Raw genomic sequence first — 25,987 nt, 5'->3', positions numbered from 1 at the left:
GCTGTTTCTTTAAATGCTCCCTGGTTGGGAGTTCTTATTTTTGAATGTATTTAATATAATTTGAGTCAGAAGAGAAATTGCATTGCCTTGTTGTATTTCTGATCAATATTAATGTTGGTGTCTGAGTAGCAGGTCAGTTTAAAACCAAACACCCAATTAATTGCTTCATAAATCATGTCTGAGCTACTGTTTGTTTCAAGACAGAAAAAAAGATAATTGGATCCTACTAAATGTGTCACTCACACCCCGGTCTCTGATATAGCCATCATACAACGCTACACTTTTAGATTCATGCAATGATCTCTTGGAAGGCTTTAAATCAATGTCATGGGCAAAGTTAGTAGTTGACAGTTAACAATAATAATAATTATTGAATTATTATTATTATTGAATATTTAAAAACACTTTCCACTTTCTATTTCAGAAAGGACTTTGTGTCGTATGTCCACGGAATGGATTATGCCTTCGGTGAGTTAAGAGATAAGAAAGGCAAGGCTTAGATACACTAGATTAGCAGCCATGGCTGAACAGCAACATGAAATGCTTGGATATAGCCAGTCCATTTGGAGTTCCTTGGGTTTGCAGAGATCAGGAATTTCTCTCCTAGGGCGTCTGAAAGGCACTCGGAGTGCAGGAAACACGAACCACATTCCGAATCAGTAAGCCTGCTGCTTTTAAATCAGTGTAAAAATAGAGTCCAGCATACAAGTAGTCTACTACTTGCATAAATCAACAAAACAAGCCTCAGAGTTATCCAATGTTTCAGGAAAGATCCTGCACCAAACATACATGTGGGGTTTATACTGCTAGGTCTGCATGGGGAGGCTTGGGATTATATTTAGGAACAGGGTCAGTCAATGTGGTTAAGGTAATCCAAGCCATTTATTCATTGTAACTTAATGATTGGTTTTGGTTGATGACGTTGAATTGGTTATTTTTTACTCAAGATGTAAAACTTACTTTATATCTCATACAGAGGATTTACGTTTTACATTTTTCCATCTCTTCGTCCAACCGTCCTTAAGTCCAATCAGAATCACCGCTCTCCGCTCCGCTCTGCTTTACGGCCCATCGCTATCCCGGGCTGATATACCTTGTCATTAAAAAGTATCTGAACCTTTTACTGAGGTCTCTGACTTGATGCTCATTTACAATAATATTTAGTTTATGAGTCCAGCAGTCATCCAATCAAACAAAGGCTGTGGACGTATTAACGAGCAGCTTTGGTGTACAGAACACCAGACCCAATTAACAAGTCCCCTAAAAGCTTTATTTATGTTGGCCACAGCGCGCTGATGCCGTGAGCTTCATGTACACAAGCCTGGTCGGCACGTTGCCATGGGAGCACGCCGTAGTAAACAAGGGCGATAAATTTGGAAAGAATTCAAATACAAAACATGGAAAAGATACATGTAAAAATGTACTGTATATATTAACATTACAACGAATCAGGTTGTGTGTGGCTTTTTTGGTTTTGTGTCAATGTTAAAAACAATTATTACTGCAGATATATTACCAACAGCAGATGTTTACATGTAACAAGTTATAATATGAAAGTAAGTGAGTGAGTTTACACTTGTCAGTAATTGTCAGTAAATCCACTTTTTCCACAGGAAGGCTGCCCCCCTTCACAGATGGTGTTAGCAAACAATGGTTGTAATCATTGAGAGCAGGTAGGTCTGTGGTAGGTTCAGATCAGCGCTGTGTGTTACAGCCCTCAGACCGGTTAGCCGATGCTGCGCTCTCTGAACGCTGTTAAAGGGACCGGCGTTGCAACACTTTTAGTGACGAACTGGAACTGTGGGCTGCTTGTTTCTATGGTAACCCTAAGAGTGGGTGTGTGAGTGAAAAGTATAGTGCCATGGTGGGTAAGGATACTTAAGGTGAGTTTAGGATGCTGATTATATTGACCATTATATTTTCCCCGCTCTCACTAATTGGTCGTGCGTGGGCTCGTCCAAAACGTCTGTGAAGCGCCTTTGCTGGAACACATACTGTCCTTGGGTATGTAGCTCACAAAAAGTTAATCCTCATTTCTAAGGTTATGCTAATGCAACAAAAAATAAAAACCAAATCCCTAATGTACGGTATATGAAGCAGGCTGAAGGCTGATGTACCTCCACGGTGGCCATTGGCTGGGATCTTCACCCCCTCCTCACTCCCCTCGTTTCAAAAAGACAGCAGAGCTTTGATCTTAAGATAATACTCTAGAGAACAGACGCATGCATGGGATGTGCTTCATATTTAAAGTTCAGGCAGAAACTTCACTTTCATAACTCCTAAACAGCCACCTGGATAACTTCCGTGGACATGGGTCGTGAATATTGATCAGCCTCATGTGCCAGAGACGGGGTGCGGCTGGATCCAGGCAACACGGCGACGGCATCGTTTCTTCCCAAAATGTCGGCCTCAATGTGACATTGAGAGACGTGGGTCCCTTTCCCGGAGTATTTGTTGTGTGTCACAACCGACTCGCATGCGTCTTCCATATTTGAATATCTGACGTAAGAACAAAGCCGTTTGTGAGCGTTTCCAACTCTTTTAACGTCACTTTCCATGACCTTAAAATTTCAACAGAGATGAACCACATTCAGAACATTAGCAGAAAATATCTCTCAGACATTGCCTTCTATTATCTTGGGGTCATTCACCGAAATGTGCCAACCCCATTTTGGTATGCAGAAGGAGATACCATGACGAACGATTGAACTTTAGCTCTCCAACAATTTGATCTGGCTGTAAGCACTTTCAAAAGGCTAAAGTATTTTAATGTGGTGATGCATGATCTGATCTTTTCCCTGGCTAAATGCTCTGTGGGGTGACAGATGGACAAATCAGAGAAGAAAGGACATGCAATAGCTTCAGTGGAAATTGGCCTGAGTTGACACCACACCCAGAACCTCAGAGTGGTCCATCTCCAGGATGTCTCCCTCGAGTGGGGCCCTCCCTCTGAGCCACCTGGAGCACGTCCTTTAGTGGCTTCATACCTGCTGAGAATACGTACAGGAATAATACACAAACTTAGTCATTATTCAAAATTGACATGAGTGACGCCATTTAAAACTTATTAAAGGTAAATTGGTCTGGCAAATTGTATGACATTACAAACACAAATCTTGTTGTGATTTGTTGTGTATGCTTGGAATGCTCAAATAAATATATGGCCGTTTTTAACGCCATCAATCTTCTCTGCAGTTCCGATTTGTTTTTATATTGGGGAACCTAATGGATCCTTTTTCTTTGGTTCATAAAACTGTGTGCTGTGTATTCTCCGCATAATCCTGCTTTATTCCTACATTATTGTTACGGCTCCCAGTGGACTAGTCTAATTAAACCTTAAACCAAACACAACCAGGATAGATATTACGAGGACGTGCTATAACTAATGTGTAGCTCTCGGGGGAACACATCTTCAAGGATAGGTATTTTCTCTTTGAGATCAATCCAGCGCTCTATTTGTTCAGGTCGAGGGCTTTTACAAGCCTCTGTATAGTATATCATAACAACAGACTGACCTTCAGGGGGCTTCAATCTTTCACTAATCATATAATTTTTTCACACCCTAGACCATGAATGTGTCTTACTGCAGCTAGGTACGCCAATAAGCTTTCAGGCAATATATAAAAGTACTATAATAGATTTGATTGAACAAACAACTTTGCATTAATCAGTAACAGGTTGTAATAGGAATACAGCAGACCTACTTAATTATAGGATGGCATATTATAACTCAAGAACAAGCTTAGATCACAATTTAGTCTACAGATTATTCTATAGTCCTACTCAAGTATTGTTATTATAATTATTTGTATACAACAACAATCTTAAATCACTATTTACAGATTGTTCTATAGTCTACTAAATTATTCTCTATATATATTAGTACAATGAGGTTAATCCTAGGTCATATTTACGGATAATGATCAGCCAAAAGGCGAGCAGTCCCACTGAAATAGACTGCACTAACTAAACAACAGGCTCATAGCAATCCTATCCCAACTCAGGTCCTCCACAGACACCTTGGTGCTCACCTCCCCATCTCCCATACCCAACCCTAACCTCATCCTGTCCAGTGGCGGGCCATTAACGTCCATCAACAGTAGAGATGACAGACTTTACCCACAGCATGTTACAAGAGCTGCTGTCAGTTGCTCCTGAGACCCCTCTCTCACACCTGGATGCAATTCCGGCCAGGTCCTGACCTTGGCATTCTCTAAACGGAAGCAGCTCCTCACTTCGCTGGTCAGCAGCATGTGTCCAGGGGGCCTCAGGACTGAACCTTCTTGTTATTGGGCATTTGGTGAAGTTGTCAGACAAGGGTTATATATAACTTGATATAACTGAAGCATGATGATCTTCCCTGATCTCTCACAAGTAAGCTCCATGCCTGTGAAAGCTCTGGGGGAGGTTAACAGTTTGGCCCTCACGTGCCATTTCCTCTGTGCATCTTCACAGCACTGGCGACATCCATGCACCATTATCATGTCTCGTTTCTGTCGTTAAGTTACTGCTCCTGTAGATCACTTAAAACATCTGCCATGTAAGCCAGGTGGAACACAAAGACCTGTTGGATCCTCTCTGAGCTGAAGGGATCTCTTCCTCCAGGCTCCACTCACTTTAGGAATTATTCCCACACAGCCGGTTTTTAAACTTTTAGCGTCCAAGTCAATACCTGGCCTGAATACTTGGCCTAAGTATTTGCATCTCCAGATCAGAGATTCCTCCACTAAACAGGCATTTATGTGTGTTTCAAAGTTGGTTCTATCTTTGAAACTAACATATCAAGGCTCTTGTGCGTTTTACTGACAACGTTTACTGACACTCCAACCGGTCGTAGATGGATTGGGATCTGGAACATTCCGCTTCTGCCTTTCAATTACCCTTAGTTTTTTCCATCCAAACCGAGGACATATCTGTCACAATGCAACTTGGATTTAGTTTCTCAAGAAGCCTTCATCCAGGCCTGCCCAATGAAAAACACTAATTTAAAGCTAGGGCAGAGAGAAACCATAGAGAGAAACCAGTATGATCGATTTTGGAAATATCCAACACAAAAAAATCCCACCCCTCCCTCCTAGCCACTGGACCCCAGACACTAGCGCGCTAGCTTTAGCCACAGGCCTGCCTCGCTTGTGAAGGACCCGGCAGGCAGCCAGGTGAGGAGGTAGGCCATTCAATCATTTCAATAAGGCTGAAATAAATGTTTGGACGGGCTTATTACAGGCGTGAGACAGCCACAGATACAAGATTGCTTTCTATTTTTGTGAGGGTATGGTAGAAAATAATGAAGGTTGAAAAGGATCTCTCTGCCATATTTTTGGAATGATAGTAGAAAATAACCGGGTCAACAGATTGGGAAGGGCCCTGACCCTTTGTCATTCATAACACCTCAGAGGGTCCTGGGCTGACCGGAAACCACCAGACAGGCATTCCTCTAGTCAATGATATCAGCCTATTTCTCAGTTCACTAGAATATAAGTATAAGTAAGATTAACTTTAAGTATAAAACATACAATAATATAAGATAAGTATTGTTACAGTGAAGCCAAATGTTAAACATTTGATATTACCTGGCTCTCCTTGGTCAACAAGAGCCTGCACTCTGAGGGACATTTACATGTGTCCCCGTTACAAAAGATGAAACCCAGACTGCCTGATTAACGTATAAGTGGCCCCTCTAAAGTGACTCACGTCCGAGTGAGAAGAGACGCCCTCCTGCAGTTCCCCTTCCATATGTTCTTGTGATGTGTATTCTGGCAGAGTGAACTAACTGGCTTCACTCAATTAATCCATACATTTACTAAAATCAGACAGTACCAGCTTTATGATTATGACTGTATATGCCACAGACAAATAAAGTGGCATTATTAACTATTACAATGCATGTTTTACTGTTTAAGTGAATATTGGTTTTACAGGGCTTATCTCTTAAACACATGTGATGTCATGATTATTTAAGATCAGATTATAAACAAGGCGATGAATGGACTTTAATCAAAGATCTCACTTCATATAATTCATGTGTAATCTATAACTTCATGTAACTACAATGTTTAATATGTAACCTTGTTTTTATGTAATTCTTACTAAATTACTGTATTACTGTATTACTGAATGTATTGTGGACAGCGGGGTGGGAAGATAAATGCTAACGGGGAATGGGAAGGCCCATAGTTTAGAGCATTGTGATTGGCCAAGGGCATGTTGGGAGAACAACACAATGGGAATATAATTCGGGTCTTGAAGACCGTTCGGGAGTTCTTTGTCAAACGAACTCAGGTACTGTTGTTACTCTGCGTAGTGACAATAAAGCCTTGATCATTCAACCCTAGTCCTTCTCGACCTCTCGTATTTTGTTATTTTGAGTATTATTATGTCGGTTTCATCCACAACAAGGGCAGAGCATTTTGTTTATTGATTGCTGTCGCAATGCTAAGGGGATTTAAACAAATATGACAAATGCTTTATGAGGAGCAGATAGAATCAGCATCCGTCCCCTCGGTTAGTTCAACCAAACTAAAGAAAACATCGTTCTTCCCTCCATTCACATCGCCACAAGCTACTCTCATCAATACTGATGCTCCGGCCAGAGTTTGGCTCTTTAAAGTTCGATGTTTTTTTCTTTCTGATGAGATGTGCTTTACGATGTCAGCCCGTGAATGATCCTAGCGATGAACAGACCTTAGTTCCTGGAGTTTACTGAGCGGTGCCATCTTTTTGAATGATAATCTTTCCTTGAGATTATGTATGCTGTCTGGCACCGTTTAATTCTATGACTGTGTAAGGCAAAATTTCCTTCAGTTTTTAAGAGATTTCAACTTCCCCATTGTGTGCTAGCTGAGCTGTCATTATGCTTGGAGATGTTTTTTGTCAACCCTTTTGCAGTTGTGTATTCCCATTCCATTAATCCATTCATTAAATACCCCAGGTATTTTGTCAGCATGAGTGTTTTTGTGTCTTTTCAATTGCTTGCCCCCAGGTCCCCATCTTTGATAACAGCTTGGGGTGCCTGTCTGTCCAGCCGTCCACTGGGCGACACCCCAGGCCAGCTCATATCTCTGGGTCTGAGCCGCAGCAGCAGTCAACCCTTTATGTATGATCAGTCCTCTGAAGTATCTGGGAGCCTCTGGACTTAACACTTGTCTTCTATTCCGGCAGCAAGGCACTCAAACACAAGAATGGCTGCTCACATTTTTTCATCATTTTTTTATCATTCATTTTCAATACCGAGATAGCATACATACAGGATCGCAGCGTTATAATCATAACGTCTGACAAGCATTGGCCCATAGGTGCTTCTGAATTATACTTTACCGCCACTGTGCAACCAGTGCTCGGAGAGCCCAACCATTCTCTCCAGTTGCTCACCTGCGACCACAACCAGCGCGGGAATGATGTTCAATCTACAATCCTTCAATTGTCATTTTCTCTTTGATTTAAGAAGGTATTGTCAACATGACTGGTTTCCAGATGAGCAGATGAACAGATGAGTCAGATGAAGTAAATTGCCAAAGATGTGCACAGGTGAAGGTCAGAGGCCCTCTATTTACTCTTTCAGCCAACAATAGCTCTCTAACGTCTGTAGTTAATGGGATTATTATATAAGTCGGTTTCTCTCTGTTCCCTGTTCTCTCTTCCCTGTGTGGGTGTTCTTTTATGAGCATGGTGGCTTCAACATATCCAGCCTGAGATTCAAGTTGTCATTAACTATCGTGTCGCCTCATCATACCAACACACAAAATCAGGTAGCTACTTTCCCATTTCTGGTGATCAACAAGTTTTTTTCCATTGTCTCCCTTCAAATTTGATTATAATTTAATCTAATTTAGAGAAATGTTAGATTGGTCATGCAGAGTGAAATCTTTCCTGTCTGAGAAACAGACCTAAATAACTCATGCTGCTGCTAGAGTTCTAACAAAGACCAAAAAATGTGAACATATTACACCAATTTTTTAATCGTTACATTGGCTCCCTGTATGTCAGAGAATAGATTTTAAAATCATGTTGCTAACCTATAAATCCCTACATGGTTTAGGGCCAAAATATTTAACGGATATGCTTCCACTACATAAGCCTTCTAGGCCACTAAGATCCTCTGAGACCAATCTGTTAATTATCCCCAGAGTCAACACGAAACATGGGGAAGCAGGATTTAGTTACTATGCAACAAATAGCTGGAATAAACTCCCTGAGGATTTAAGACTTGCCCCAACTCTGACAGCTTTTAAAACAAGACTGAAGACTTTTGTTTGCTTTAGCTTTCTGCTAAATCTTAAATCTACAATGCTTCTATGTATTTTTTATTTTATTACTAACTTTGCCTTTATTTTCTCACTTTCTAAAATGCATTTATTTTTAACTTTGCCTTTCTAAAATGGTTTCTAAAATGCATTTATTTTTAACTTTGCCTTTCTAAAATGGTTTCTAAAATGTTTTTTTAAACTTTGCCTTTATTTTCTATCTATTTTACTTTTTACTTATCTATTTTATTTTATTGTATGACAATGTTTATATGTGAAGCACTTTGAGTCTGCCTTGTGTATGAACAGTGCTATATAAATAAAGCTGCCTAGTGAATAGAGATGTAGTGTGCAGAGAGGCGGTAGTTCCTGGTCAACCCATCGTCTGGAGGGCCTGTGTCAGTACACGCACACCTCAGCGATGTCCTGCGATGTCCTTCTATACGTCGGGCTGACATCGCCGTCCTATCTGGCTCTCTGAGCGGGCCCTTAGTTAACTCAGTGAGATCTTCCTCTCAGTTGAGTGGAGCTGCCTGTGGGTGGAGTCAGCTCTTAAAGGAGATTCTACCAGCACATTCCACTCTCTAATAGCTGATGGAAGGCTATGCCAATTCTAACTAATTATATTCAAATAGTAGCACTCAAGTCTAATAACTCTTAAATAAATATATAATAAATATAAATATATAAATAAATATTTTCTGCAATTTGAGCAGCCCTGAATTGCTCTGGTCTAGAACCACTCCAACGTGCTGAGGCGTCTGTTCTTCTTGAGCCGATGTTTCGCACCTCGTTGCCTTGTCACATACGATTTAAAGAGTCAAGACAAAATAACGACAATACAGAGGTTGCACAAAAATACATGGAAATACATTTTTATTTGAGTTTGCAGAGAAAGTTTGAGCAATGTGCGCTGGTTGGTTGCAAAGCTTCTGAAGTCATCCCAGGGGTCTCCAGAGATCCAACATGTGGTTTCAGAATGCATTGACGGATTTATCTCTGCGGTATTTAAACACGGCAGAATGTGGAGCACAACAGGGACAACACACCGAGTCGCTGGCAACATCCAAATAAAAAAGGAATTAGAACAATGCAGCCCAGTGGAAATAATGCCGTTGATCTTCTGTTTCTCACCAGTTGTGCAGCATTATCATTCTTAAGTCTCTTCAGGTGAAACTTTGTGTTTTGTTTTTGGATGATCCACTGCATTGCCAGCTTCCAACTCTTGGCATAAGTTAGCTTAAGCTCTCAGACGGCTGCAGCAGCAGCCAGACGCGTCGATGGAGCGGTGTGGACGACCCAGTTTCAGAACGGTATCTTCTGATGCTTTTGTAAGCTGTCGCCATTTGCAACCGATTGTTGGGAACATTTGATCTAAAGCAGGATTTAAACAAGGCAACGCTCAAAATGGATTCCACCGTGTGCCCTGCCTCATTTAGAACATCACCTTCCACCTACATAACCGCTTAGAGAGCCTAATGCCATCATATCTTAAAGTCATATAGTGTGTGGTGATTATGTACATAGCAGTGTTGTTGGAATAAAATACAGCACTATAAACGAGGAGAAAGGTCCACCACCCCCAACATAAGCAGGTCTTTAGTTTGTATTTCTTGTGTCTGTGTTGAGCAGGCAGTTGCATTCAGCTTATTTAATGCACATTACGCATGTTAACTGAAACTGGAAATAATTGGCCCATTAGGACTGACGAGTATCAGTGGCTCAATTACACGCCTCTCCGTGCCCTCACACAGTTCAGCCAATAGGAGTAAGAGGGCCAGAGCGACATACTAAGAGGCTACCTCGACAACGCCAACGAGTGACACCCGAGCTACTAACTCTCACGCGTTGAGGGTGAGACTCAAGCAAACGATCCTATTCACACACTCCACACCTCCCAATCGATGTTGCCGCCAACTTCTTGGACAGACTTCACTAGTGCTCTCCATCGGAGGCTTGGAAACGATGAAACCATTTGGACAGGTGCTGAGCATTAGCCTCCTAACACCATTACTGCGCCTGCAGCTCATGTGGTTTGGTCTAGAGTGGACAGCGGTGCCTGATTCTCCGGTGGCTGTTTAGCCGTTAGTGCCTGCAGGGGGTCTCCATCGATCGAAAGCTTTGCTTGATGAGACGGCAAAACGTTATCTACGTAAGAACAACCTTTTGTCTACTGTAGGCCACATCAAACTACATGTGACCACACATTATAAGGCTACGATTCATTTGGCTTTATATGCATTTATTTGTTGGTCCATTATTATTGTGCCTTGTGTAGGACTTGGCACTCTTCAGTGGTGAGGCTCCCTTCCCAACAGAAGGTGGTCTTCACCGGCCTCAAGGGGCCGCAGGGTTCCATCAGATGGCGTCATCATCATCGACAGCATGAAGAATCTGAATCAGCGTTACTTTGATTACATCCTATTGCACACAAGAGTACAATTCTTAGACTTAGTCACATAGCAGCAACAATACAAGATAAAAGTAAATAATGATAAGTAAAAATAAGTGGCAGTGTCAATAGATCACAATAATAAATAATCAAATAAAGTAATAAGTAGAGAAACTAAACAGTGGTAATAGGTCAGGTACCAGTCACGTTGGTTCTACTGCTGTGCAAATTACAAGAAATCAAGCAGACATATGCACGCAGTGATATGATGAGGTTCCTTAACGGATAAAAATGTTTATCAAGTTATTGAGTCTGTAAACCTTTAGGTCATAGCATAAAGTCAAATAGCAGTTCTGATTGTATAATGAGTAAGGCGTCCTCTCTGGAGACGTTTGTACATTCGGGGCAACTGTACAAACATGGTGGTGCAACGCAAAGGGCTGTGGAGGCATAAGGCCACATCCTTATTATCCTCCCCACAGAGTCAGAGCCACGTCGAGCTCGGTGCTACCACCGCATCTTAGGGCTGTTCTGAGCGCACCGGAAGGAATGAACCATTTTGGTGGGGCAGTCATCTGAATATTTAAAATATGTAAATAAATATTACATAAAAAAATATATTTTACAAAGCATGCTCATGCCTTTCTTGGATTTTCATTTTTTAAATGCAAAGAAATAAAACATGTACATTTCTGATCCCCCAGACAGAAGCGGGGGCTGACTGACGGACAGAACAACGACTCCATCCTTTCTTCAGCCTCTCAGAATACATCATTTATAATTAATTCCACACGGCAGAGGTTTCACCGTGAGAGCCATACAGAGAGGCCAACATCGACACCGTGTTTACCCCAGCTGGGTTCCTTCATCACTTCACCTGAGTCCTGGTCGGCCTCATTAGGAACCGCTGGTCTGAGATCAGCAGGAGGGGTCTGACGAGTCTGCCCACCGCAGGGCCACCTCTGCCCCTTAACACCCTGAACCAGCACTTAAGGTTCCCCTTAACATCCTTACCCAGTCCTTAAGCACAACTTACATACTTGCATGTGTTCTGATATCCTGGGACACGTCGCCAACGATCTTCGTCTTACTGAGTATTTAAAGTTCAATCATTTTATGGCGTATTTCATTTCACTATAGTTGCTGTTTATATGCTGTATTATATTATTATTATTAGTTAATAAAAATGAATTTTATGTTTCAAAACGAAGGTGATATATATAAAGAATTCTTAACAGGAAAGAGATACGAGTAAAGGGGAAAGATCAATGGATATGGTGCAAAAATATATATTAATTAATAGCGCATTATGAGCACCATGAACACCTAGCATTACCTCTCATCGCCTGTCCGCCTTACTGTCTCCCACCTTATAATATATGTAAGAGATAATGTATAGAACGCCGGTCATTATCGGGAAATAAGCCCTGACAGGGCGAACAGGACACTGACGCGAAGCGGTCTTGCTTCGCCTTGAAGGGCCTTATTTAAGATAATGACCATTGACATTCTATACATTATCCCGCTTACACGGTTACTTGCCAAAACGAAAAAATAACTTCACACGCTGTGTCTTTCTACAATCACCATTTTTAGTGTTGATCAGCAGAGAGATAGTCCGCCCAAGACGTTGACGTCGCTTAGCGACCAAATCCGCTAGGGTTGATAAATTACCGGACTATTTGCGTGTGTGTGATACGAAAGTGATACGTGATAGGACTGATATGAAAGCTGTGAAAAAATCCACTTTCCTTGACAGCGGCCATTATATGCTTAGCAACGGTCATTATTGAAAAATAATTCACCACCGTAAGTCGGGAAGGCCCATGCTAGTGAACGGAGCGTTCCACAGCATTGAGAAGAGCCGTGTAGTAATATATATTAAAACTGAACTTCAGTGCCTGCTCCCTCTTGGTGAGGAGAGGAGAGCGACAGGAGAGCGACGGGTGTCACCGGGATGAGTGAGACCGAGTCAACTTTTAGAGAAATGCTGTTTCTTCTTCTGTCAATAGAGAAATAGGTTGATCACACATTATGGTTGTCATTCTTTTAGATATTTAGCCATCGGTGGTTCAGTTAAGAGCCAGTCTAGAGAACAGTTCAGGAGTTCATTTCCCAAAAGCATAGTTGCTAACTTCCTTAGCAACCTACTTCTTAGGGACTCAGTTAATAGGAAAGTGTTCCCCAAAACCATTTCCCCTACATAGTAAGCTCATAGTATGGAGTAAGTTATTAAACTCCATAGTACTAGCAAGGTAAGGCTTCCTGTCTGTTTCCAAACAACATAGTCTGGCTGAGTCCTTATTACCCACATGGTAAAAAGGCAAATTATTTACAATGCCTCTTGGGCTGTTGTAGGTCCATATTATGCCACATGCTTCCTGGATATTCATGGTCATATGACCGATTTCAGTCTTCTTTGTCTTTTTTACGCAATTAGCAGAGTTAGTGCAATACCGCCTCCAAATGTTAGGGGGTTGAACATCACTGGACATTTAATGGCTCACAACCCTGTTACTTTTACATATGTGATAAGATTCTGGGTAGTGGGTTTTAGAGAAGTGAATTATATATTTAGGGAAATATACAGCCTAGGTACTGTTAACAGAGTGACAAACTTCAAACATCAAAAATTTTTCATTAGAACTGAGGAAACAAGACACATCTGGCAGGGCTTGAACCGGTGGCAAAAAAAAACTAAAAACATTACTCTCAGGGTGAGTGCTCTAATCACTCAGCCATTTGACTCTTGCACAGAAATGGGGAGAAAAGTAATTTATTTACTTATCCATATCCCAGAGAATTGTGAAGACAAAGCTAATTTCTCACCAAATTCATTGTTTGAATTATCTTTTTCCATAAACCATGGATCAACTGTTTGCAGCAACTATTGCATAGATTGTGCCTATGCTGATGAATTCGCCAGTGTCATTAAAAAGAATTGTGTGACGTTTTTTCCAAACAATTATTTCCGAAATAGTTTCTAATGTTGATACAAAGGATCGGTAGGGTAGACACAATCAAGTTGACGAATATTAACCACAACTGTATAACAAGCATGTAGTCCAAATATCAAAGTTTGTGAGGCTTCCACCTGTGCATGATTGAATGCCTCAGAGAGACTCCGAACTCCGCCTTCAGAAAACATCTGTTCACTATGTATTAGCTGATGATAAACATCTGTTCACTATGTATTAGCTGATGATAAACATCTGTTCACTATGTGTTAGCTGATGATAAACATCTGTTCACTATGTGTTAGCTGATGCTAACCTCCTGTTTTGGGAAACGCATCCCAGAATGCTCCAATAAGAATCCTCTCCTTAAACGTTCCCTGTGTGTGTGGGGGTGGGGGGGGGGGGAAACAGGAAGTGCCCAGACATGAGGGGAAGGAACAGGAAGTGAGCCGTCGTGTACGTCAGCACCTTCTCTCTCAACCTTTAACCCCCCCCCACTTACCTTTTGTTGATATTAAATCATCGTCTATTACCGGATAATGCTCCATTCTCAGTGTTTATTGAGGAAGACCACTTGCTCTGCATTTATTATATCTATAAATATCCCACCGTTACAGAAGACAGCAAAAGGGCACAATGTATGAATTTCCTATTATGCAATATTAAATAATTATCATTTTTATATATATTTACAGATATGTAAATATCTGGTAAAAATACATACCTTGATCATTTGAAGATTAGTTCATCAGAATCAGCTTTATTGGCCAAGTATGCACACATACAAGGAATTAGACTCCAGTAGGGTGGACCCTCTCAGACAGTAGACAATAGACATACAAACAAACAAACAAACATACACACACATACATACGCACACAATATAGACATGTTCCACATAGGGAAGATATAGGCTGCGTGCCATGGGCCCAGCACAAGCAGGTAGGTATTAGACAAATCTTATCTAAAAAATATACATAATGTTAATTATGCATATATTCATGATTTTGTTCCACGTGACACCATAACAAACATGGGTTTGTTATGGTGTAGAAAAATGACACACACACACACACACACACACACACACACACACACACACACACACACACACACACACACACACACACACACACACACACACACACACACACACACACACACACACACACACACACACACACACACACACACACCTCTCAATATGGATAAACGATGCAGTCATAAGCTGCCGTCTAAGTCACTGTCAATCAAAAATGTAAGTATCAATAAATATCATGCCAAAAATACGTGGAATAATAAGTAGGAAAATAAAACGCCTCAAGCCTATAAATAATCATCATAAACAAGAGCTGTGATTAGGCTCATATTTAGGAGAATAAATAGTGGTACCCATCTCATTTAAGCCATGAAAATGTATACCCCAGATTGTTGGTATTTGAACATGGTCTTCTAATGAGCCTCAATCTAAACCACGGGTGCACATCACAGATGAAGGGATCAGATTTGGTACTTTTCTATTTAACTACAATGTCACGCCAAAACACTGATTACATGTAAATGACAGCTGTTACACATCGGGACTCCGTCCCCACACATACGTCATTTAATCCTGACCCGGCTCGACAGCGTTCCTCACGTTCCCTAAAGGCACAATCCACCACGCGATGGGAGGGGAATGAAACCTCATGGAATATTGTTACTTTATTAATTTAACAATATAGTTATTAGTATTCCAAAACCACATACCTTTATTTAGTTAGGTGCAACTCATTTCAACAAGTGTCATTCATAGGTTTCAGTTCAAGTATGATTTCTTTATGAAATAAAGAGTAGATATAGATTGGCTGCTACTACTGTTCATCCTAGGACCGGAGCAGTGCGTAGAGAGACGTGTGGAAACCACTTCAAACACGATTCTGTTGCTGAAGATTAGCAAGGCAATCACAGCTCAATAATTACTGAAGGGTGTATTAATGTAGCAGAGCTCCTAATTACACTGTTGACAATTAACAAAGCTGATGTTTTCTGAGCTGTATGCTGGCTACATCTGAACTAAAGCTACAAATGGTTCTGAACAAACATTCCCAAATAATTGTGTCTGAAGAACATGGTTTTTGTATTAATGATTATAATTAGACATTAGGCTGTATTTGTACTCAAATGTTAATGACTAAATAAAAAGGACTATTTTTGAATAAACATTGACTTTGGTCAAGTTTATTTCTTTCTAGTTTTGTATTTCCGATACTAAGTAACTGCTTATTCCAGTCCATGCCTGACTTTAGACCTCTGGCCTTCTCCATAAAACTGTTTTCATTCCTCTGAACAGCAGGAATTCTGCGCCATTTCCTTCAGGGGAAGGAACTAATTCAAAGTGCCAACATCCAGCCGCTGCATGCTAAAACAAGATTATACATTCATCGCCTTCAGAATAATGCATTTATAGATTTCAGACTGGAGCAAAATCATGGCGCCATACATTTGCTTTAGAAATGCGCGCACACACACACACACACACACACACACACACACACACACACACACACACACACACACACACACACACACACACACACACACACACACACACACACACACACACACACACACACACACACACACACAAAACACACACACAAAAACCCATAATCTTTATTTGCCTGCCACCAGCAGTATGGTCCAGATCCATACATGCTACATGGATGCAGTGTGTTCAGTACTTCAGAAACAGCTCTTCTCCTGAACTCCACAAGAGGAAGGACCCATCTTTCATGCAACATAGCATGTCTCATGTGAGGCAAATTGTATTAATGGATTTGTATGTTAGACAGAGAGAGAGAGAATATGACCAAATGATTTGAGGAAATGACTTCAACAGAAATCTCCTTCAATGGGAAATACATTTTCTCTGCGTTGGTCCTTCAACACCTCAAGCACCATTTATAAATGTGATGATCTCATCTCCATAACAACCAGATCAATCAAAAATCACCTTCAAAACCATACTCACTCAAAACCTCTCAACTCTGAAAATGGCATAGAGTATAACCCTCATACCATCATATGATGCATTCTGATATATAGTACAAGACCTATATTTGGAATATTTGGTTATATATTTAGCAGGAATATAATGAAGGGGTATAATCTCTGTATTGTATTATAATTGAAATTGTTTGCTACCAGTGCCTTTAAAAAAGACAAATATAATTTGATTGATTATACACTCAACAAACTCAACCTATAAATTATCCTAAACCTTGTCATTTCCATTTTCTTTTTTGAATTGTTCCATCAATTGTTCCAAAAAGAGTGATTGTATCAGACTTGCTACTCTCTTCAGGATATAAAATTCATTCAATTGCTTATTACTTCCCTTGGACAGTTAGTTCTGGTCCTCTTCATATCACTGTCTCAACGGCGTAGCCTGCAAGGCTCACACATACGTAAACGTAGGATGGGGTATGTTAACGCTGGAGAGTCAAGAAGAACCACGGCCCACCTCTCGGTCAGGTGGACTAGACATGGACACGGTGCTGGGCTTGACAAAGGGGAATGTGAAGAGCCTATAGACAGAGCCGACAGCATTAGAGGCTTCTGCAGCAGAGCAGCCTGCACTTCCACTAGTGTTTGGGTGGAATAAAACAAAGTACTTTGACAGAAAGTAGCATGTAACTGCTGCCTCCGCTATTGCAGGAACATTCGACTAACCCACAGAAACTGACCTCTAAACAGGAACACACGACTAACCCACAGAGGCTGTGACCTCTAGACAGGAACATACGACTAACCCACAGAGGCTGTGACCTCTAGACAGGAACATACGACTAACCCACAGAGGCTGTGACCTCTACTCAAGGCCCGCTCTCCATACCCGTCAACTTCACATTCCCTCAGTTGAACTCCTCTCTGATCCTTCGACCTGCTGAGTTCACCCCCACTCAACTCGTGTTACTTCTCTTTCTGTTTCCTTACAAACCTCCTCTCCTTACAAACCTCCTCTCCTCTCAAACCTCCTCCCCTCCTTCTCACTACTCCGTGAGTCTTCCCAGTCCTCCATTTGTACTCTCCTGATTGGTTAATTGATGGCAGCTGCCATCAATTAACCAACCAGCCCCACACCTGCAGGCCCTTATTAGGGAAGTATAGAACACATACACACACACACACACACACACACACACACACACACACACACACACACACAAGAAACCCCACACACAAGAAACCACACACACGCACACACACACACACACACACACACACACACACACACACACACACACACACACACACACACACACACACACACAATGACATCACATGCATACATTCATACAGTACATACACTCAGTCCATACAATATAGATCAGAAAGTATTTCAGCTGCCAGGCGGTGGGCTGGGCCCTGAATCACGTCCATGCTTTGTTCAGATGTAGCCAATGTACAGCGAACATGGTGTGTACTAACAGAAGCTCTATGTTTGTGTCTATGCAAATAGAAAACCAACATCATCCATAATGTATAGTGGGAACATGTACAGGGTCTCCCCTCCTTCTGCAGGGGCTGGTGAACAATCGATGAGGGGAAACATATGGCAAAGCAGCTGCCCGCGGTTTGACCTCAGACATCCATTTACCATCTCTCTCTCTCTCTCTCTCTCTCTCTCTCTCTCTCTCTCTCTCTCTCTCTCTCTCTCTCTCTCTCTCTCTGGTGACAGCCACTTGTTCACCTGTGTCAAGTGGCCCAGTTGCTGACGTGCTGAAGCGTCTAGCCGACACCGTGAGATGGAGCAGCCCGGCCTGAGTGGTTGTGCAGACGAGGATTCAACACCTCGTGGAGAGCGGGAATTGGTTTCTCTCTACAAGGGGACGGCAGAATGTACGTTGACAGCTCAAGCCGTGCTAACATATGATAAGTGTTTGGTAATGTCACTTTGTGAGTGCTGCAGCTCTCACTAGGCTCACAGGCTGTTCATTGTAGGCTGCATTCTTTTTCTTTCTTATTCTCTACAAACTTTGGGACCCTACTCCTTCCACAATGTTTGATGTTCATATTAGCTTGGAATCAAACACAACTACTATTCTAATTTAAATAAGCTATATATTTTTTTATATTTCGATTTTGAAATGTAGCATTTTATAATGGAACGCATTCTCTGAGACTTCAAAACTTGTTACGTTTTTAACCGTTAAACTTCGTTCAAACATTTAAGCTTTAGCCCAAGGAGGCTATCACAAAAGCGAACCCTTGCGGATATCGGAGCCTAACAACGTCATTATTTAACCTAGAAACACGACGTCCAGCTCCAACAGTCACAGGGTTTCTGTTTCACCGGCGCTAAAATGATTCACAGATTGGGAACATGACTGTTGGGCATTGTGCGATTGTTTCAACCATTGGACATCGGGGCTGGGCGGGCAGCCAGAGGGGCTCCGACGGACTGCTGCCGCGGCAGCGGGGCTGGGCGGGCAGCCCCGGGGGCGGCCAGCGTTCAGCGGCCAGCGGGGCTCCGACGGACAATCCTGGGCAACAATCCTTTTGTCCTCCATGTCACGGTTCCCAATTCCTTCTCAACCAACCCGACGCAGACAACCCCGGGCAACAACCGCAGGAAACAATCCCCTTCTCCTCCATTTCGCGGTTCAGTCTGTACTTAATATTGACGTGAAAGTGGAAGAACCAGAGGCGTCTGAGAACCCGACGCAGTCGTTTGAGAATCATAATATCATCCGGAGGCTCAAACAGCTTTTGACCATGATAATATATACATATTATATTATATAGATATCTAAATATAATATGATATTATTTTGATATAGAGCTCCAGGACTCCCGTCGGAGCACCCGGAGTGTTCAGTGTTCCGCTGTAAACACTAGCGCATGGTACCGTGGCCGCAAGCTGCCCACCACCAAGGCTGAATTTCTTGAACGTCTTCAAGTACTGTATTAGGGGCCCACTAATACCTATATTAAAGCATCCATAAAATAGCACGCCATGGGACCTTTAAACATATTTTCAACCTCACTTTGCACTACAGCACTCACCGCATTTTCTGCAGGAAATACATTTTCTAGTTTCATATATAATTTCACAAAAAGCTCACGCAAATAAACAGATTGTTGTAAATGTTGCTTCTGTCCTATTCAGTGCACTCTATATCCGGAAACATCAGCGTGCAATGAATGTTGAGATGCATTATGAATTCATGAAACAAATACTCTAAATGTGACATTAATGTTGAAGGAAGGTGATTATAATTCCTCTAATTATAGCTTGAGTCTGAGGTGAACCAAATCCATATTAAGGAGATAAAGAGATTAAGTCTGCAATGAATGAATGATTAGCTTCCTACACAATGCTAACCATGCAGTCTCTCCTAATGACTGAATTAAATCTGATTGTTCAGTCTTTGTGGATTACGGCGTTCAGAACCCAGGCACGACCACCAATCACAGCACTTAAAAAGACTCAACACAAACCGAAATGACAGATGAGCGTTCACGTCCGTAATATTCGCTCAAGCTCAGGGAGTTCCTCCAGGCACAGCGTAATGTTTCAGAGCTCAGGCCCCACACACACCAGCCTCGTACCGGGATCCATCCCCTCTCCCCCGGAGCACAACCCCCTCCTGTACCGGGATCCATCCCCTCTCCCCCGGAGCACAACCCCCTCCTGTACCGGGATCCATCCCCTCTCCCCCGGAGCACAACCCCCTCCTGCTTCCACCTGTTCTGAGGTTAGGACGGCACGGTGACTGCTCTCCTATCCACCCTCCGTTGTGTCTGCCGTACGTTCCTCTAGGGGCTGGGGCCCCTTCCTCTTGGGTCAGGGGCCACTGGGGGTCCTTCCTCTTGGGTGTTTCTGTTTGTCTGTTTGTCTGTTTGTCTGTTTGGCTGTTTGTCTGTATGTGTGCGCTCAGCACAGGCCTGTGTTGGGTTCATTAGCGCCGGTCGGGGTAATAAACACAACTACAGTTAAGGAAAACATCTGCTGAATGACGTAATTAGCAGTTCAGATTAAAAACTAATTTGAGCAGACGGGACTTAAAGGAAGTATAAGCCGGAGTGGGCTGGCGCTAACGACTCATGAAACAGCCGCTAATGGAGAAGAGGAAACAGGAAGAGACGTTCAGATCAGGGGGGCGGAGTTAATTCAGATGAAGAGCAGAACTATGGCGTGATAACCCCTCCCTCTATCAGTGAAGAGCAGAACTATGGCGTGATAACCCCTCCCTCTATCAGTGAAGAGCAGGAACACGCCGTTAGATGCCTGGTCTGAAGCAGGATTGGGCAATACATGGAATATAGACCATAGGCATAAATAGGTATTGGGCACGGTAGGGATAGAATATAGGGTTTGGTAAGGGCAGGCCCTCCCCCCCCACACACACACACACACACACACACACACACACACACACACACACACACACACACACACACACACACACACACACACAACCAATATGGAACCCCATTATCTTGATGAATTCTGCAGGAGCGTCGGTAAGCTGAACTTTAGGAGTGATGGAGGAGTGAGCGAGTGGCTGATCTGACGTGCTGTGAAGACTCTGCAGTCATTCATGTTCATGGTGCTTCTGTAGCGAAGCCAATGGGAGACGGAGACGATGGCAGAGTAATTAGAGTGAGTGTTTAATTAGCTCTGCCTTGTGTAGCGAGGAGAGCTATAGCTGACCTTTGATGTGTGCAAACCCAGCCACGCAGCCTTTTCTATTGTAAGGAGGAAAGCTTGCTGCTGTATTCTTTTCAGATTTTTGTGAGTTTGTGAATTTCAATTAAAGCAAAAATATAAAAAATTACTCTGGATGCAATCAAATGAACATGTGTTTTCTATTCTTACAAAACAGTGAAATAGCACCACATGAGATTTATTTCACACATTAGTAGAAACTCTACCACACACACACATCCTCCATGGCGGAGCTGGTTAATTACTTATTTCCCTGTGAGCTGAATTCTCGTTTAATGGCAGAGTGCTGACTCTTTCACAGGATGATCGTCATCCAGGCTTCAGGCCGGAAGAGATCTGGGGCAAAACTTTTCAGTAAAGGTACCGTTCTGTGTTTATCAGATGCAGCAGATGTTACACGAGAAGAATACGGCGACAGCTGCTTCAATCAATGGGAGCGCTGATGTATTGAACGGCCGGCAGCGTTCACCGTGTTTACAGGAAAGGTGAGCACAACGTCTTGTTGTGATATTTGCTTAAAGCTAATATTTCTCTCACCCCATGAATATGTATTTTCTAAGCTCGTAGCACCGTGTGATTGGTCGAATCAACGGAGGGGTAACATTCAGATATCAGATATATATTATTATTATCAGGTGCTGGGTCGAATAATTCCCGTGTTAGAATTACCATTTTGGTAAAACATTTGACTAACCTGAAATCATTTTCTCTCGTGATCCAAACTAATGAACATCCACTCACCTCTCTGCTTGTAACGCCATTCTCTCTCACATTCAGCGCCATCCTTCCCTCTCTTTATTCCTTCTCCGGTATAAATGACAAAACCCCTCATTTATTTCCAACAAATAACCATTTATTCATCACACATTTACTGAAAATTACGGTTTATTGAAAGGGCACAGAAAGGTCAGATAACACAGATAAATGTAGCTAGGAATAACTACTCAGTGCATGGCACATTCTCATGGAAACGACTCAGTGTGAGTCTGTGGCTCCTTGCCCCGAGTGTTAAAGGCATTAAGAGCTCTGAAATATTAAATGTTGAACAGTTGGCCAGCCAACTTGAGGCTATATATTTAAAAAATGTGGAGTAAATTAACCTTGCTACAATGAATGACAAATGATAGTCAAAGTTAAGTATTAATAGTTTTTTTGTATTTTTTGTATTTTTTTTGTAAAATTGTGTTCTTACCACAATATACAGTGTCAGACCTCACCAGTGCAAAGGGATTTTACTAGAAAGTTCACACATTAAGAAAGCAGTGTCCTCGCTCAAAACAAAACACAACTAAAATCTATTTAGTAAACAACAGATGAACAATCATGAACGTTACCAGTGCCATTACTACCTCAAAAGAACTCTAGAATGCATGCCGTTACTATGGGGATCCAAACAGGTGTTCAAAACAAAGGGCTTGAGCAAATCACAGACCGTTTCAGTGTCCCTGCGGTCGCAAACAATGTATGTATATGCAGATCTGTGTGCACTCCTGTCATGTTCATCCATGTCTGTGTGTGCGTTGTGTGTGCGTGCTTAAGCGTGTGCTCTTTAAACATCTTCCAGATAATGCTAGGGTTCGGATTTCCATGGACAAGCTGTCCACTCAGCGGTCTGTGGTTGTGGGGGGGGGGGGGGGTGAGATTCATGTTGCTTTGTCTTTTTCGGTGCCGTCATCTACCTCCTTCCTGTCGTCTGGGAGAGTGGCGCTAATGGTTCCAGTCTGGCTCCTCTGCTGTGAAGAACAAAAGGAGAAAGGACTCACGCTGAGCAGAATGGCAACACAATTATAACACAATTATAGTTTATACTCAGGAAGCATTCTGTGAACTGTCAGCTGGGGAGAAATGAATTGCACTTGAATGATCAGACATGTTGGCATGATTGACTACATTGCTTAGACATAGGATTTCTTTTTTTATAAAATATTGATTAAATACTCTGGTATGAGCAGACCTTGTTTGACACTCACTCAGTCGCAGTACTTGTACAACTAAACGCAGTTTCTCTATTTTTACAGGTAACATTACCACACAAGATATTTGTACGATACAATTCGATTCTCCAACTGTGTAAATAGTTTGGTTGATCCTGGTCTGGTGCCGCTAACAATGATCCCAAATGTACCACAGAAGAAAGCCTGCAGCTGCTCTGTTTACCAGCGTTGGTGTTGGTAGAGGGGCTTAGCCTCCCATCTGATGGAGAACACCATGTCCCCCATGGAGGGGAAGATACCAAACAGGTCGCCTGGCTTACAGCACGACAGCCGGCACTCCAAGTTATGAGTCAGTGTGTGCACAACACTTAATGAATCCAAGCGATCAATCCAAGAATATGTTTAGCGTCCATCGGTCTTATGAGCGGAGGTGTGAGAGACCCGCTGACCCCATAGCTCCAGTGTGTAAGGAGTGATGGCCGCGTGTACTCTGACAAGCTACAGGGACTGGCCCATGGTGGCTCCCTTTAGGCTTTCTAAAGGACACACAATTATTTCTTAGTTACAAGATGTGTAAGTGAGCCACAACGTTATGATAAAAACAGTATTTACTCGATGAAGCAGCCTCCAACTGCCAGCGACCCGTTGTGTCTGCAGCCTGGAGTGGTAAGTATCTCATCAACATTAACAGCACCTTCCCATACAGGCCGGCCCCACCGTTTACCTTCATTAGGGGTCAAACAAACCGCAGTTACCTCGTGGCTACGCAGAACGACACTCTGAAATCCTAAAGATTTTCAGTTGTATTGTTTGGTCATGGAATCCTGCCCATCCACAAGATTTCTCCATCATTTTGGAATGCTGTCAGATTTTTTCATGTAACCACGACGACAAGATAATTCGATAATTAATTTTAAATTTGGTGGCGCAAAAGTGAAGGTGGTGAAGCAAAAGGTAAACACAACATGACAATAACGTCCACTCTAAAAGTCATACAATAGAATATTTTCTTTTTACTGTTCATGTCGTAATCACACTAACGATGCGTATCGGCAGCGCCTGGTTTGTCTCCCCCTAGTGGAAGCGAGAGGGCGAGTGAATCCTGACCTAAATGGTGCAGTGAAACATGGAGTCCACCTCGGGCCAAAAGCTCCCCCTTCCCCCCCGTTGAGGAGGAGGATAAAGAGAGTTCACCGGCGTGTGGTGGGGCTGCGGATAATGCCCCTGCTACCGGGGGGGGGGGGGGGGGTATTGAGGACATTAGCACACTAGCATGTCATACAATGTTGTGTCCTTCTGTGGCGATGTCGTCTCTGATGGATTAAAAGTCACGGCGAGTTCAGTTTGCGGAGCGCTCCTCAATGCACGCACACACATATCTGCTGTTAGGCGTGTGCGCTGCACATTACTCACTGTGTGCTCTCACTACGGTTTCCTAAGAGGTCCCTTCTGTTTGAGGGCAAAGCACATGGAAGCTGGTTCCCTTTAATAAGAAAGAAGCCAGGGTACAGTGGGTTGGCCTGAACCCTTCTTATAGTCAGCCACCAGTCGTCAGGTGGTTATGACAGGGCTTTAGGAGGATCCCAGTATCTGTATAGTATTGTATAGGTTAACATTCATTTAAAAGACTTTGGCCTTTCCTCTCCTCTTCTATTCAGCCCATGGAGGAGAGATGGTCCTCCTGGTTAATTGGCTCCATTAGTGAGGAGATGATTCTTTGGCTAAACCATTAAGCCTGTACAGCCTCAAAGGTCGGAGCTTATGGGAAACAGAGCATCAGTAATGCTAAATACAATTAAATGAGCACAAGCGGTGCACTTTAAAGAAGGTAACCTTTGAATGTGCTATGGAGTGATTTTACTGACGCCATTATCCAAAGCAACTCCGACATCCGAGCTAGTGAATGAATTCATGAGGAGGGGTTAAGTACGGTGGTCCACCACTACGCTGCCGAGCGGACAGCCGAGACGCACCGGAGGACGCATGCATCCACGTCCGTACACACCATCCTCCACGGGGGACACTAATAGAACCATAAACCTTTGTTTAGTCAAACGATGGTTATAATGACAAAGGTGGTACTATGTCTTACAAACATGCACCATTTTATGTGTTGCAATTACCACAGCTTGTTTAGCTGAGTGATATCGCTCGGGGCTGACTTTAATGACAAAAGTGTCAATTTATACCTCAGCATCACCACTGTTGTTGGATCCTTGATGAGCTAATAAAATAAACACAGCATAGGCCTACTTATGTTTCAATTTGCGAAATATACACCCAAAAAAAGCTAAATTGGAGATTGATAAACAGATTATAAAAGACGACATTTAACTAAGACATTTATTATTATTTTGCTCAAGTGTGATCCTATAGTCGTCTTTTTTGTAGGCTGCCACTTGTGTGCTCTCACCAAACAGGAAACCCAGCCCACAGAAAGCGGCGTGTGTATTACTAGTGGGCGGGAGACGATCGTAGAAGGTGAGAGCATCACTTGAGCCCCGGTGAGTACAGCTCGGCCACAGAGACTCAACGCTGATCTTATTGTATTCTAGGCCATCGACCGTCCTACAGAGTGAATACATCAAGGAGGATGGAATTCAACAGAATGTGTACTCCAAGTGATGAAAGAAAATGCACAGAATAACTAAGAATGTGTGTACAAGTGGATGTTTCTAAAAACACTTATTTTCTTTTTTCTGCGCACTCGTATTTCAAAAGGTTGCTTTATGGGATGTAATTCCCCA

The 25,987-nt window shown here is 42.5% G+C and overlaps 1 protein-coding gene across 1 annotated transcript in view; it reads right to left on the bottom strand.

Annotated features, from left to right (window-relative positions):
- Nucleotides 1-22,480: 22,480 nt before the first annotated feature.
- Nucleotides 22,481-25,987, bottom strand: part of luzp2 (leucine zipper protein 2) — a gene marked incomplete at its 5' end in the record, with an annotated part of 55,096 nt that continues 51,589 nt past the window's right edge. The window contains one exon of the mRNA XM_084475906.1: nt 22,481-23,039. Within this exon, the coding sequence (XP_084332032.1) occupies nt 22,950-23,039 (90 nt within the window). The 3' untranslated portion in view covers nt 22,481-22,949. The remainder of the gene's footprint in view (nt 23,040-25,987) is intronic.

The sequence above is a fragment of the Micromesistius poutassou genome (assembly GCF_964030765.1).
Source record: "Micromesistius poutassou genome assembly, chromosome: 12".
NCBI lineage: Eukaryota > Metazoa > Chordata > Actinopteri > Gadiformes > Gadidae > Micromesistius > Micromesistius poutassou.
The sequence above is the reverse complement of the archived record's forward strand: the minus strand, read 5'-3'. Positions and strand labels throughout refer to the sequence as shown.